The sequence below is a fragment of the Cynoglossus semilaevis genome, chromosome 14 (assembly GCF_000523025.1).
Source record: "Cynoglossus semilaevis isolate Cse_v1.0 chromosome 14, Cse_v1.0, whole genome shotgun sequence".
Lineage (NCBI taxonomy): Eukaryota > Metazoa > Chordata > Actinopteri > Pleuronectiformes > Cynoglossidae > Cynoglossus > Cynoglossus semilaevis.
This window is the reverse complement of record NC_024320.1, coordinates 15,633,547-15,649,524: the sequence shown is the minus strand read 5'-3', so window position 1 is coordinate 15,649,524 and position 15,978 is coordinate 15,633,547. Positions and strand designations below refer to the sequence as shown.

Sequence of the window (15,978 nt, the reverse complement as noted above, 5' to 3'; positions counted from 1 at the left end):
TATCTATCTATCTATTTATCTATCTATCTATTTATCTATCTATTTATCTATCTATTTATCTATCTATCTATTTATCTATCTATTTATCTATCTATTTATTTATCTATCTATCTATCTATTTATCTATCTATCTATCTATCTATTTATCTATCTATTTATCTATCTATCTATCTATATATCTATCTATCTATCTATCTATCTAGCTATTTATTTATTTATCTATCTATCTATCTATCTATTTATCTATCTATTTATCTATCTATCTATTTATCTATCTATCTATTTATCTATCTATTTATCTATCTATTTATCTATCTATCTATATATCTATCTATCTATCTATCTAGCTATTTATTTATTTATCTATCTATCTATCTATTTATTTATTTATCTATCTATCTATCTATCTATCTAGCTATTTATTTATTTATCTATCTATCTATCTATCTAGTTTTCTATCTATCTATCTATCTATTTATCTATCTATCTATTTATTTATCTATCTATCTATCTATCTATCTACAACATCAATCCGTCACAGGGATGATAAACTTATCATATATTATGCGAATGATGTATTCAAGGAAAACTTGTTTTGATAACACTTTTTTGATAGCGTTCGCTCATGTGCTTACCTTTAGCCAATCAGACGAGTGATTCGGTTTGACTGCGCGGTCACGAGTTTGGAAAGGGGGCGAGTATTTCAGCTGCATGTGACATCACGATGACTCAATAAGGTGGGAGAACTTCGGGGGTTGGGTGATAGAATGAACCAATTAAGAAGAGGTCCTTTGTTTTGAGGTGGGACACTGCGTGAAACAAACCAATCGAATGTTTTCCTTTTTGAGTAGGCGTGGTTACTAAATCCTTGGGAGCTATGGCTCAGAAACTGGCCCAGTTCGGCGGCTCCTGGGACGACAATTTCGCGTTTACACTGTGCCGGATGAGAGCCAAAATGGCGGTTTAACAGCGCTCGTTTCCACTTGGACTGAAAGTAAGGGGGTGGGGTTTAAGACAACATCACAGCTGATCTGGAGGTTGTTCCCCCCTCAACTTGTTTTTTTCTTTGCAGAGCACAGAATCACACAGGGATTTCTTTTTTTCTCGTGTTGTTTTTAAGCCTATATTTGGCGAAATAAGACGCAACTCTGCTGCATCTGTAGAATCTTTCCCCGACAACGCAGTTCCACGATGCATCTCGTTTTCCGAATCTTTCATCGCAGTTTTTTACTGCTCTTTTTTGTCCTCCGTGGTGGTTTTAAAGCCCCTGGATTGACCCAGTTTTAGTCTCTTATTTTTGGCCTCCTGTGTTTCTTCGGTGGAGATGTTTTCTGCAGGAGAGCAGCTCAGCTCTCATGTGTTCACCTCCCTGAAGAAAAAGGAGTCCAGTCCCGGGCCATCATCACTGGTCTCCCCGACCCTGGAGCTGAGTCTGACGACCGTCTACACTGCCCTCTACCTCCTGATCTTCCTCTTCGTCTACCTGCAGCTCTGGCTCATTCTGCACTACGGACACAAGCGCTTCAGCTTCCAGAGTGTGTTTTTGTTCCTGTGTCTGCTGTGGGCAGCTCTCAGGACGACCCTCTTCTCCTTCTACTTCACCAATGTGGCCCAGGCCAACCAGCTGCAGCCTCTGGCCTACTGGCTCCTCTACTGCTGCCCAGTGTGTCTGCAGTTCTTCACCCTGTGTCTGCTCAACCTCTACTTCACACAGGTGACACACACCGACATGGACCAGTGCTGCTTCTACAACAGCTAACATTCAGCTCACGGCTGTAACCAGCACGGCACCAGTCTTAAAAAGTTGTTTACATCCTTCGAATGTGGTTCTCAACTGCACACCAGTTGGAGTGCTTTGGCTCCTAATCTCATTTTCACACAGTGTCGGCAAATATTTGAGGTACATAAAATGAAGCGCTTAAAAACACTTCATCCATGGCTTAAAATGGGAAACCTTTGATAACAAGGAGGGGGAGTGGGCAGAAACCCAGGAAACCTAGCACCGCTGTATTTTAGTCAGAACGGCTTTAATAAATGAGCTACTTATCTTATTAGGGATACATGATTTTCTCCGCATGCGTTGGTACACGCAGCAAAAAGTTTAAGAACAACTAAATGCATACAAAACCGATGCATACCTAAAAGACAACCAACAGCAGCATAACAATACAGTGGCTGTAATGTATTACCAATGTGACATACATTTATAAAAATATCACAGCAAAACCTAGAAGGAAACCTTGACCTCTTTAATTTCCCAAAGTGATTAATAAAGATCTATCTATCTATCTATCTATCTATCTATCTATCTAGTTATATTGTAAATACAGTATCCTCAGTTTCAATAACAGGACATCTCCAGCCCATTTAAAGTGGTGCCTTCACTGCCTGTGATAATGTTTTAATACATTAGCAGCTCATTTCAGCAGTTTATCTGTGATAATGTTTTAATACATTAGCAGTTCATTTCCCCTAATAATAACTCTGTTCCTCATTTCAGCAGTTTAATATAATTTCTATTCTAACATCCAAGCACCATGAACTGGTTTTATTCTCAGCCTAATGCAGTAGTCTGACATTTCTGATGCTGGTACAAATACACAAAACAGTGACATCACTTTTTGTGTCTCGCACTCACAGCTTAACCTGTTCACCACACTCACACATTTTCCCTAATGCCACTGGACCACAGTCTGTTACTCAAACCAACGTCAGGCCATAAGGTTTGGACAAAGTCAACACCTTTGGCCAGTGTCTGAGTTCAGCCAAAATCAGAGGACTTTGGTTCAAATGTGGTCCACTGTCCACATACCAGATGTGGGCCAGCACAGACTGATTAATTCATAGCTGTGTTTGGGTCCAATCAAATAATTGCTGTGTTCTCTCAACAGCCCAGACCACTGTTGTTGTCATCTGTGGCAGTATGTATCATTTAAAGACATTTTCATATCGTGGTTTTGGGCAAAAAAACCATTCCCAGATCCAAACCCTGAACCCATATCTGATCTGTGGCCAGTCCAAACTTCCTTCTTGTCTTCTGACAGCTGACAAATCCATCAGGTTTGTGGTTGCAGCAGTTTTTCCATACCAGTAAATATTTATCCCTGTCATTGGTGTGGAGGCCATGTGACTGGACACCAGGTTTTCCAACATGTGGTTCCAACCTCTAGATTGGTCAGGTCGTCTGAGTAGCTTCATATTTTCCTCCTCAGACTTCGAGTGTCTCTGATCTGCAAACATTTCCTCGGTGGTTAAACAGAATTTGAAACAAACGTCATTTTTAGAAGCTGGACAATAAAACATGGGACTTGGACCAAAGTTTAAAAAGAGAGATCAAATCAACTTTTAGATTCTGTACAGTCCTTGGACATTGACAGGACAGTCCTAGGTGAATCAAACATGACCATCATGTTTATCACATCAAATATGTTTTTGGGAGCCAGGCTCCATAGAACAGAGGTGTTCATCAAGAATAGTTCGAAACAATGTTTTCTCTAATCTGAGCTGTTTGCGGACGAAGAAAACTAAAGACTTTGTTGCAAAGACACAGGAACATTGTAGCTGGTGGTGGACAATGCTGAGTCTTAGTGGTGGATGACAGATTTTATATTATGACAACCTCAGCTAGTTGACATGTGGCTATTTAAAAAAAGTTAAATAAACAAACAAACAGACACATTCCTCACCCACCGCCTCTTCATGTTGACTCTGCTCTTAACGGGTTCTTAACCCACCTCCTCCTGTCCGAGACACGGCCTACGGTCAAAGTGAGCTTACACACAAACCAAGTGCAGTTACACGGCTAAACAGAACCTCCTCAAAACTCAACCAAAAAAAACCCTGAAACCTCCAGTTGTATAAACATGCTCTGTTTTTTAACCTCTATTGAGTAATAATTTTTATTCATAGAGTTATTTTTTGAAAACCTCTCTGTATTATCAAGTTTGAATTTATCTGTGAGCTGTAAAACACACACATATTAGTTATGTTCTGACGCACTGTTAGTTCTCTGCAGCTCTGACACTATCTGCTGCCTACACAACACAGTGGTCAGCTGATCTGATGCCTCCTTCGCTGGTGAAGGAAAATGCTGACACACACACACACACACACACACACACACACAGCCTTTCATGTTCATGTGAGAATGTAGGGCAGACATAGTTAATGTGCAACCAAGAAATGAAGTGACCAGTAAACACTTAGTGAAACCATTTTAACATTTGTTTGTGTCCTTGTTTATTCTCAGGTGATGTTTAAGGCCAAAGCGAAATTCTCTCCAGAATTCACCAAATACAAGTAAGTCTGTCCTGAAACTGTGTCAGCATTTTGCATCTGCTATGCAATGGTTGTTTCTGTTGTTGAAAAAGTGCCACGTTTTATTCAAATACTGTCACGCATTTTGCATGGGAATTAGGTAACTAAAATATCTGATCTAAATATTTAAATGTATAAATAATCCTATTTACAGTGATCTATTCAGTTATTAGATTAGGCATCAAGATAAAACAAATTACTAGTCATACAGTCATCCAGGTCACGGTCAAGGTTGAAAAGTTCTGTTAGGCAACTTTTAGAAAATTCACGTCCAGTTGCCTAACAGAACTTTTCAACCTTACTAATTAAAATGTGAGTAGAATATTGATACAAACAAAATAAATAACTGCAGTACCCATTTTCTAACACTAGTGGCCACTGTTCTGCATGTCGTTTTTGTCAATTCTTTACCGCTTGTTCTTTTATCTGTCCTGCAATAATTTGACTTGATTATAAAAAAAAATAAAAACTTTTAATGGAAATAAATCTTTTGTTAACTTACTTTGTTTCCCAGGATTCCTCTGCGTCTCTTCTTCCTGTGTCTCAGTGTCTTCTTCCTGGTGGTGAACCTAACATGTGCCCTGTTGGTGGAGGAGGCTGTGGATCAGCCACAATCACCCAGGTCAGAAGAAGCCACGCCAGCAGAGGAGCCTCCATTATTATGTTGTTTCACTGACGCTGATGCTGATGGTTTAATACCTGTTGTCTTGGTCTACAGCGATGGTACAGTACGACACACCGTCCTGGCTCGTGTGCTGATCAACGACAGTCTCTTCGTCCTCTGCGCCGTCTCTCTGTCTGTCTGCATCTTCAAGATCGCCAAAATGTCATCAGCCAATGTTTATCTGGAGTCTAAGGTAAAAACACACACACACACACACACACACACCTACCTAACAACCACCAGACTCCTGCAGGGATCACAAAATAAAATCAGCCAACTATACAACAGGCACAATGTTGTACATTGGTAATAAAAACAGCCTAATATAGTAACACAGTTAGCTCAGCATTTAAAGATGGGATCATTATTGCAAAAAGAGCCAAACATCAGGTGTAATATATAAAGAAAACTCTGAATTAGCTTATATTTTCCAGAGAGATGCCACAAATAATGCAGAAAAGTAGCTTGGAAAATGATAAAAACAGCTAAAACGAGCCATGTCTGCACATATATAGCTGAGGTTTGCTAAAAAAAAAAAAAAAAAAAAAAGCAGTATGCTGTAGAAACGTCCAGTGAAGAATCAGCGTTTTAAAATGAAATTACGATTGGCTGCTGACTTTCTCGTTGAGTTCAAATGTGTTGGTCGGTAATTTTGGAATTTAATACACCACATTCAGTGATAAAAACTGACCACAGGGGGCAGCAGTGGAGCAGTAGCTCCTCAAATCACTGATTTTCTGTCTTCTCTCTGGTGTGGACAGTGAGCGGTGTCCACCAGGTGTCTGACACCGTTTCTTTTCCTACAGGGTACGTCCGTGTGCCAGGCAACTGTGATAGGAGCCGTGGTGATTCTGCTGTACACGTCCAGGGCCTGTTATAACCTGGTGGTGGTGTCTTTGTCCCCCGTGGACAGATCCAGTCCCTTCAACTGTGGCTGGTTCAGTGTCTCTGATCAGGTAAGAGGAAAACTCTAGTTGTGGATTACTGTGTGTGTGTGTGTGTGTGTGTGTGTGTTTTGTGTGTGGGCCTTTTTTGCAGGCCTATAGAGTACGAGGGTAATTGCAGATTAGAGATTTAGTTTGGAGTTAGGATTAGAACAAAGGTCAGATTAAAATTTGGGAACGGATTAAGATTAGGCATTTGTAACAATTGAGGTTAGGATGTAAGGACTGGGAATGTATTGGTTCTATGTGAAGCGTGTGTGTGTGTGTGTGTGTGTGTGTGTGTGGTCTGCCGTTGTAACCTGACCAGATAACAGCTGTCAGTCCAACAACACAAACTGATGTTTGTTCTATTTCCGTATATCTGATATGATCAGAGATACAGTTCCTCCTCCTCCTCCAGTGTAAACACACACACACACACACACACACACAGTACTGTACAGTAGTTCCTGGTACCTCCATGGTCCACATGGTTCTTTGTTCTGTCTCCAGTATTTTTTATTTGTGTTCTTGCCAATAGTATCTACACTGATACGAACTGGAAGACAGTGTTGTAGAGGTGGCCACGTTGGTGTGTGTGTGTGTGTGTGTGTTTGTAAAAGAGAGTTGAACCCACAGCCAGTTTTATTTTCTTGTCTTTCCTACAGAAGGTCTTGGTTCAGTATTGGAACTGAGCTCTGTCCAACCTGAGGACATTGTTGACCAACCAAACTCTGCGGCCTGAGTTATAATCCCGCTGCTCTTCCTAAGTCTCAGTACTGGTTCCTGTAGTTAAAATTGCACAGTTCCAGGTTCCTGCAGTAGAACCACAGCAGCCCCTGGATTCACAGCTCGATGTTTCTGGAAGTTCCTGGATGTTTAGGGCAGAGATGGTCCCGTGGTTGACTCCTCAGGTCTTCTCTGTGTGTTTGACTGATGCAGGCTGACGTACAGCAGATCAGCGGTGTAGCCTACATCGTGTTCGGGATCATCCTGTTCTTCTGGGAGCTGCTGCCCACCAGCCTGATGGTGATGTTCTTCAGAGTCCAGCGGCCCAACCAAAACCTGGTAATTAAATACCGAAACACCATCGGTTCAACTCCCTCTGAGCCGTAACGTAGTGATGAGTCGACGCCAAATGTCTCCACTGTCCAGGTTCCTGGAGGGATGATCAACAGTCACAGCTTCAGCTCCAGATCCTTCTTTTTTGACAACCCGCGACGCTACGACAGTGAAGATGATCTGTCCAGAAGCATCAACAGAAATGACAGGGCAAGGTGGCTGTCTTTACACACACACACACACACACACACACACACACAGCTCTGATACATACATATGTGGATCACAGCCAGAGGAACAAGCTAACACAGCTTCAACGTCAGAGGTGGCAATGTGGGTTGGCGACCCCTAGGGTCCATAGATAAAATTACATGAGGTTCGGTGGTCATTTCTGTATTAAAATGTATAGACCAGAGGTCACAACAGTGATGGCTGGGTTCCATTTAGCTTTCTGAGTTTGTTAGAAATCTCAGTAAGAATCAAAGTAAAAAGCATATCATTAGCCTCTGTTTTTCTTTTACTAAACTAGTAAAGTGAAAGAAATAAAAACTGCTTCATTTGAACCCCTTCCTCCCTCCAGCCTCCTCTCCTCCGCCCCCCAGCTGGGAGCCTCCACCTGGTACGGCTCCATCCAGTGTAACGGGACAGTGACAGCTGCCGTAGCATCCGCTCAAGAACCGCCTTCCTCCACTGCCCCGCTCCTCTTCGCCTACGGGAACATCCAGCGTCACCACCACCATCACCACCACAACTACTATTCCACCCCTCAGAACAACAACAACCCCCAGCACCATCACCACAGTAACTACTACTCCGGCTCACAGAACTATTTCTGTGGCTCGCAGACCAACGGCTCCACCCCACAGAATTAGGAGACATTGATAAATAGACCAGACTGATGGTGTGTATCATCAGACTTCACCAGAGCAGGTGGTGTCCAAGGATGGTCTAAACCACTTCTGGGGCCCACGCTGGGTATACGCCGTGTGCACAAAGTTACTACCCCTATAAGGCAGGTGCCCAATTGGATCTCACATGTTTTACAGAGCGTACACCTCAAAATGATTTTGCTCTTCGTCAAGTTTCATTAGTATGACCAACATTAAGATACAGAGGTGCAGGTCAACTAAAGACTGTAGTGGAAGGAGATAATCTGTTCCTAATGAGATTATTAGCCTATCTACACACTGTACAGAAGTAGCATTCTGACAGAGAGAGAGAGAGAGGGAGAGAGAGAGAGAGAGCAAGCCAGGATACATACTGTAACAGCTGCATTTGAAAACTAACCAACTCACACAATCCTATTTGAATTTGGATTCCTTTATTTGCCACTAGAGGGAGCCCAAGTACCACCAGTCCAGTGGTATGGACACCATTCTTTAGAACAGTGGGTTTAAATGGAACAACAACAAAAAATCAAGCTTTGACAGGAATTAGCTCCCGCTAATTCGCCTTTGGTTGAGGACAAGCTTCAGCTACTAGCAAACATATAGGGTTGGTTTATAACCAAACTACAAAAAATACAAACAAAAAAAGCTCTCTGCACGCTTATATTCGTTTCATTTAAGCAAATGATTACATGTTAAACTGTGATTAATCTTCAGTGCCAAACAAAGGCTGCTAACAATCCTGTAAAGTTATTCCAAGCTACTTGTACAAGCTGCTTTGCTTTTGCTTTGAAAAAGTGCGAATTTCAGAGATTATTACGATTTAAAAAGTAAATTTTTTTTTGTCTTAGTCACACTGCTGCCATGTGAACTGCAGTGTGGAGCACAAACCTGGTCCAACGGTTTAAAGCTGTGAACGGCTGCAACAGGGTCGGAGGAATCCTGTGAGAACAAAGAGTTAAAGTAACGCCCAGGTGTAGAGAAAAACTGCAGTAAGTCAAACTGGAGAGTAGCATCACAACTGTGTGGAAGGTGTGTTTTCTACATACAAGATATTTGACCAAAAAGCCAACTTTTTGTGGGCTGTGACCCTCTTTTGCACTTAAAAGTTGACTATTGGATAGAAGAGGTGAAAGAGTTTGAATGTACAACTTTGTCTCCTTTTAATTTTTAATGTCGTTTTTTTTTTAATCACGATCATCATCAAATTCTGCCAAAGAACTGATCCAATGAGCAGGTTCATCATTCCACCAAGGAGGTGTCCTTGAGGAACCACTGCGGCTGCAGTTCGTGGAACGTTTCCAGTTATTTGCCAATGCTGTTCCATTTATACATTCCCAGTAGAGTAGGAAGCTCTTTTGAGAGAGACATCTAAGAAAGACTTTCGAGTTAGAGAAAGGCAGCATCCATGTGCCAATACATTTTTAACCCTATCAAAGATTTTTCATTCCTTAAAGAAAATATTTTTGCACAAAAAAATGATCGGGGTGTTGTATGTTTCTTCTTCTTTTTTTTTTAAACCTTGCTGTGTGCATACTTATACATCTGCATCTCTGTGTGTTAGGTTAGCTCAGGCATGGGCAAACTACGGCCTAGGGGCCAGATGTGGCCCATTTGGCTATGGAATTCGGCCGCGAAACTTGTCTAATTTATGTTATTGATTTCTATCACTATATTTCTGCCTTTTTCCTGCACTGATGGTGTAGAAAAGGCTAAAAGCATTTAAGCATTTATGCACGACTTTTACACGTCATTTGTCTTAGTTCATACGAACACTTCATCTATCTGCTCCTGACCCGGCCTCCATGTCAAATTTTAGGACCCATTGTGGCCCACGGGTCAAAAAGTTTGCCCGCGCCTGGGTTAGCTGGTACGAGTGTAACCTTAATAATAATAATAATAATTGCTTATATTTTTATAGCGCCTTAAGGTTCATTTACAAATAATCAGGACATTTTTGTGAAGGTTTGTTTGGTCGTCCAGATCTTTTCTGATGCAGGGACTTGGAAATGTCTTGCTCAGAATGAGGTTCCTTATAACAAACGTTTAAGCACTTTTAATCCACCAATTTACAAGGAAGCCCAGGCAGGACATCCAGAAAGATCCGGAGATGCCAATCTGTGACCAGGACAAGATCCTGTCCTTGTAAATGCTTCCCTGCGTGGACTAACAGCTCCTGGTACTTTAGGATGGAAATGCAGCTAAAGTCGTAGCAGAAGTGTGCTTCTATCAGCCTTTTACGTTGTGTTTGGACATGGATCTACTGTCTGCCTGATTTTATAGTTTAGTTTTTCACTCTCCTTGATTCCTAACCTTATGACTGTCATGATCCGTGAGCTTGATCACTTTAATGAATTCTTATTCTTATTGGGCTGAAATCAGCACTTATGACCAAAACCCTTATCAAGCATGTGAACTTTAGAGGAGCAGTGTGTTACATTGACCATACATTCAGGGCTTGTAGTCATAACAAAAAAGATTTAAAAATCAACAATAACATCATTATTGTTGATTTATGCCCTAAATCCCACTGCTCCTGTAAATGTTAAAATCTGGTTTTCTTTCTGTCGTACATGTTCTTGTGTGTTTATAAGTGTGTCATTTGCTCTATCTGCTTATGTTTGATATCATACTTTCAACCATGGCCAAAGTGAATGTAAATGTTGAGACAGATCACTAACAATGTATGGGTGAGAAGCACTACCATGTTTGGAACCAATTAAAGGCCCAATGCACTGTTTTAGACATGACTCTGGAGACATTCATTAGGTTCATGTTTGGCAGGACAGCTAAAAAATGTTGATGTGACACCAGCGCACAACTGGTTTCATAATTACAGGAGTTTTAAAAGAACTGAATGCTACAAAAAGAATGGAAGCTATAAATTATTAAAGGACTATATATAAAAATTACTAAAACAATTCACTGATGATTCCATAAAAATAACTACAAATGTAAAAAGAAAAAACAGGTTAGAAATGACAAAATCTATGTGATAAATATTTTAAAGCCTACTAATTGTAAAAAAAATTAAGATTGTCATCAAAGGTCAGACTAGATAAAAGTAAATCTGAGAAATTAAACTATGATAAAAGAAATGATCTAATTGGTAAAAAAAAAACCCTCCAAAATGAATACATAAAAAAATGCTAGAGAAATAGCCTGCATTTTACCAAATAGAGCAAAAAATATATTTTTTAAACAAACTACCGTTGGAATTTGGTTAGAGGCATTTTGTCTGCTCCTATTACCAACCACTGAAGGTTACTGTTGCCACTTTGGGGAAAAAAACAACTTGGGGGATGTTTTCTAAAAGTTCAATCTGTCTATTAAGTTTTTTTTGTTGGGAAAATAAGTAAATCATATTTCAGGTTTGTGCTGATTATTAGGATGTAACTATTAGGAATAAGAATGTAGACAAAAAGCCTAAAGACATTAACTAACAAAGTGTTGGAATTTAGCAGAAAATGTTTTAAATACTTTATATATTTAATATACATATTTCTAAATATATTTTATATTTTTAACAATTGTTAACAAAGTCCAGCTAAAATATACACAGCTGTGTACGAGTTCCATTGGTCTCCAATAAGCTACATTCACACCTCAACCCTTGTGATCACACGTTCCTCCCTCTAGTTTTGGGTGTTTGATCATCTCCTGTTTCAGGTACTCATCCACTGAAGTTCAGTACCACCACTTTCCAAGCAGTCACTCAGTTGCCCCTCCCCTCCTCCCACTTCAGTTGTCCTTCATGTAACTGCTGTAAGCTAAAATATACCTTTACCAGCAGCCAATGAGTCAGAAGCTAACATGGCTACAAGTTGGCTTGTGTCCATACCACACATTCAGCAATGAGCAGCAACACTGGTAAAGAACTCATTAAAGGTAAAGAAAGAGGAAAAGCAGTTGATTTTGATACTGACTTTTTAATTTGGAGTCAAACTGAACAACATGTGATTTTTTTGACAGAACTTTGTGTTCAATCTAATACTCGTCTCCTTCCTCCTCTCCCTCTCCTTCGACTGAGTCCACTCCCACCTCCTCGTAGTCCTTCTCCAGCGCTGCCATATCTTCTCTGGCCTCAGAGAACTCTCCTTCTTCCATCCCTTCACCCACATACCAGTGGACGAAGGCTCGCTTGGCGTACATCAGGTCAAACTTGTGGTCCAGACGAGCCCAGGCCTCGGCAATTGCTGTAGTGTTGCTCAGCATACACACTGCCCTCTGGACTTTGGCCAGGTCACCTCCAGGAACCACTGTGGGGGGCTGGTAGTTGATGCCCACTTTGAAGCCCGTGGGACACCAGTCCACAAATTGGATGGTGCGTTTGGTCTTGATGTGGGCGATAGCGGCGTTGACGTCTTTGGGCACCACATCACCACGGTACAGAAGGCAGCAGGCCATGTACTTACCATGGCGAGGGTCGCACTTCACCATTTGATTGGCGGGTTCGAAGCAGGAATTGGTGATCTCAGACACTGACAGCTGCTCGTGGTACGCCTTCTCTGCTGAGATGACAGGGGCGTAGGTGGCCAGAGGGAAGTGGATACGAGGATAGGGCACCAGGTTGGTCTGGAATTCTGTCAGATCAACGTTAAGGGCTCCGTCAAACCTCAGGGAGGCTGTGATGGAGGAGACGATCTGACCGATCAACCTGTTCAGGTTGGTGTAGCTGGGACGCTCGATGTCCAGGTTCCTGCGGCAGATGTCGTAGATAGCTTCGTTGTCCACCATGAAGGCACAGTCTGAGTGCTCCAGGGTGGTGTGGGTGGTCAGAATGGAGTTGTAGGGTTCTACCACAGCGGTGGAGACCTGAGGAGCAGGGTAGACGGAGAACTCCAGCTTGGACTTCTTACCATAGTCTACAGACAGACGCTCCATCAGCAGGGAGGTGAAGCCTGAACCAGTACCACCACCAAAACTGTGGAAAACCAAGAATCCCTGCAGACCAGTGCACTGGTCAGCCTGTGGACAGAAGAGTAGGACATCGATCCAGATGAAGATCTGAAATTTCACATTTTCTGTACTATATTTCTTTACAGTGTTAATTAAGAATCAACTGCCAATATGTTTTGTCGATAAAATTAAGTCCATTACAACAGTCTAATGTTTGTAGTTGCTGAACCTAATGGTGTTTGGTGCCATCAAACACACTGTTTTTTTTAAACAAATGTTTTTAGCAGCTCGAGACTCCATGTCTTGCTGTTGAAGCCTGCAGACTCAGAACAAAACCTGTTTCTTGGTGTAATTTATATAACATATTTCAGCAGTGCATGAGAGAGATTACAGACAAAGTCAAATAAAAAAAAACTCTGACAGAGAAGATGATACAGCAAATAAATATAGCGGTGGTAACATGGCTTCATTAACTCACCAGTTTGCGGGTCCGGTCCAGAACCAGGTCAATGATTTCTTTGCCAATGGTGTAGTGTCCACGGGCATAGTTGTTGGCAGCATCCTCCTTTCCTGTGATCATCTGCTCAGGGTGGAAGAGCTGACGGTAAGTTCCAGTGCGGACCTCATCTAGTGAGACAAAATAGACACTCAATTTAATTTTTTGAACAATTTTGTTTCAATTCTGATTTAAAATTGAACTTTTGAATCCAATTTTTTTGGATATGACCTCACCAATGACGGTTGGCTCCAGGTCGACGAACACAGCTCTGGGAACATGCTTTCCAGCTCCAGTCTCACTGAAGAATGTGTTGCAGGAATCGTCACCTCCTCCCACAGTCTTGTCACTAGGCATTTGTCCGTTGGGCTGGATTCCATGTTCCAGACAGTAAAGCTCCCAGCATGCATTGCCAATCTGGACTCCGGCCTGACCAACGTGTATGGAGATGCACTCACGCTGAAGGATGACCAGTTTCAGGGTTTTTTTTTTTTTTTTTTAAATCAACAGCTGCTGGACAACAGGGAAGCTAAGCAGTCAACCACTTAAACACATCATGCTGCATCAGTACTGGAGCATCAGGATAACAACTCAGCAGATCTTTCCTGCATCTGTAATGCCTTTCTCAGACTCAGCGCTGAAAGGGCAGTTTATCCATGTCTGGTTGAGTCTCTCTGCCTGAACCAAGCATCTGTTTCAAAGGCATGTCTTGATGTGAATCACAGATGTCAGAATTTAGGTCGAATCAGTAAAAACGACCATTTATTCTCTAATGGTGAGAAGAAACCAGTATGATTTTCATACTGATGATTTTAACTGCAATGCACACTTTGCTTAATCTGCATACAACTGATCATTTCACAAACCTGGTGTGACGTAGTCACAGAGCCACTAATTATGTAGTCCTAGTCTCTAAAATCAGATTGTTGCAATACGTCTGTTATCAACGATGTCGACGAAGCAACAAGTCATAATAAAACCCATACCTTATAATACGGAATTTTGAGGAACTATCACATTTCGAATATTTGGATTATAGGCAGTGACGTCATTTTTAAGAAGAAAATGATGGTGGTGGTGGTGATGCTGGAGGAAAAACACTAGTTTGTCTTTTATTAAAAAAAATAAAAAATTCAGTAGTCTGCTCCTATTCAGCCACGTCCTATGACAGTACTATGGTGGGCAGAAAGGAAAGAAACGATAAAAGTGAAAGCTTTATAGCCAGGATTGCTAAGTACAAAAAAATGCGTCACAGCAAGGTTGGACCCAATCTGACGCGATTCATTCCGTTTACACTGCAATTTTAGAATTCGGCTCAGTTCACACTAGTCCATCTCTTTCAAACCAGAACAAAATAGAATTCACCTTCCAAACGGTATATTCACAACTCCATAAAACGACTTAAACTGAGTAAAAATGTCGTCTAACGAGATTTTGAGTATTTTCTTTAGCTTGTTTCCCGCCGCTACCCCAGAACTGTTAATACAATTATATACATTTTATCAGATATTTATGCGTTTCTTTCTTACCATTTTGAGGCGTTTTCTGGAGTTTTCTGGACTTTAACAGCTTCTGCACACGATGATCTTACACTCCGACCGTTCCTGAGTCGATGTAAGAGATAATGGCGAACATGAGGATGAAGAGTTTTATATTCACAAGTGAAGAAGACCCGGCGCCGCTGGCTGTTGGACTACCATTGGCCCCTGCACCTGTCAGTCTCAGATTTCTGACCGACAGTGTCTTTCTATTGGATAATTGTTGTTACAACACCCACCTTCTTCCTCCTGCTGCCATCATTGTCCATCTGTGAGTTAATCTCGCCATGGAAAAAAAACCCTGCGTCATGCCCATCGTTTATGACCAGGAATACTTTTAACAGTTCTTATTTTAAAATAAATTTGGTAGTTTCCGAATTATTTTTAGAATTCAGAGGTATTGTTAAAATTCTGCGTTTTAAAAATAGTACTGAAAATTACGGCATTTCTCCAACTTTTGAAATTAAAATCTTCATTCTCAAACTGTTGAGAATCAGAATAAATTATTTGCTCGTATAAGTGCCTTCATGATAATAGAAGCCAACCATATGTTGTCCTAAGTATAGTATTAAAACATACTTGGTCATGGAGTGTTGTGGAATTCTTGTACCTTTAAGAATTAAGTGGTGCAGCTGTGTTTGACCAATAACAACTAAAATGTTGTGTAAATGTTTTAAAAACAACGGTAAACATAGTGTCAGTGGTGAGGCTCCTACTTTTCTAAGTTCCAGTGCTTGTACAGTGCAGGATAATTAAACAGACTCTGATCCCTTGATGGAAGTTTACCCTGTGGAGACTAAACTAAGTGAATATGTGTTACTGCTCTGTTTGCATTTTTCTCACACTATTTATCTTTGGGCCAGAAAGGACATTAAATGGTCTTCTTGAAATGACATAATGGCCTTGAAAACAACCAGACTCTGGTTTCCAATAACAAAAGATCTGGGGCGTCAATAACAAAAGCTTTCAGGTCAGAAATGATATGTGTACATTAGCTTTAGTCTGATTGAAAAGAACACAAATTCAAAGCCTCATACAATCTGATCCCAGTAGGTAACTGTAGAGCAGTGGGCCGCCTGCAGCAAACCAAACATCTTTTTTGTATGAAACTGACATCACTCTCAGATATAACAACAAAGAGTGATACCGGGCTAATGCAGCGGTACCTAAACTAGGGCGTTGGTCACCTTCA

At 41.1% G+C, this 15,978-nt stretch overlaps 2 protein-coding genes across 2 annotated transcripts; one reads left to right on the top strand and one right to left on the bottom strand.

The window, feature by feature from the left end:
- The first annotated feature begins 689 nt into the window (after positions 1-689).
- On the top strand, positions 690-10,596 carry gpr137c (G protein-coupled receptor 137c). Its single transcript, XM_008325314.3, has 8 exons — positions 690-1,714; positions 4,250-4,299; positions 4,832-4,939; positions 5,036-5,174; positions 5,788-5,937; positions 6,847-6,972; positions 7,060-7,181; positions 7,547-10,596. The coding sequence occupies exons 1-8, from the start codon at positions 1,325-1,327 to the stop codon at positions 7,836-7,838; spliced, it is 1,377 nt and encodes a 458-aa protein (XP_008323536.1). The 5' UTR covers positions 690-1,324; the 3' UTR covers positions 7,839-10,596.
- A 1,166-nt stretch (positions 10,597-11,762) lies between these two features.
- Positions 11,763-14,935, bottom strand: LOC103389754 (tubulin alpha-1A chain-like). Its single transcript, XM_008325312.3, has 4 exons — positions 14,778-14,935; positions 13,485-13,707; positions 13,231-13,379; positions 11,763-12,821 (listed from the first exon to the last, which is right to left on the bottom strand). The coding sequence occupies exons 1-4, from the start codon at positions 14,778-14,780 to the stop codon at positions 11,841-11,843; spliced, it is 1,356 nt and encodes a 451-aa protein (XP_008323534.1). The 5' UTR covers positions 14,781-14,935; the 3' UTR covers positions 11,763-11,840.
- Between the last annotated feature and the right edge of the window lie 1,043 nt (positions 14,936-15,978).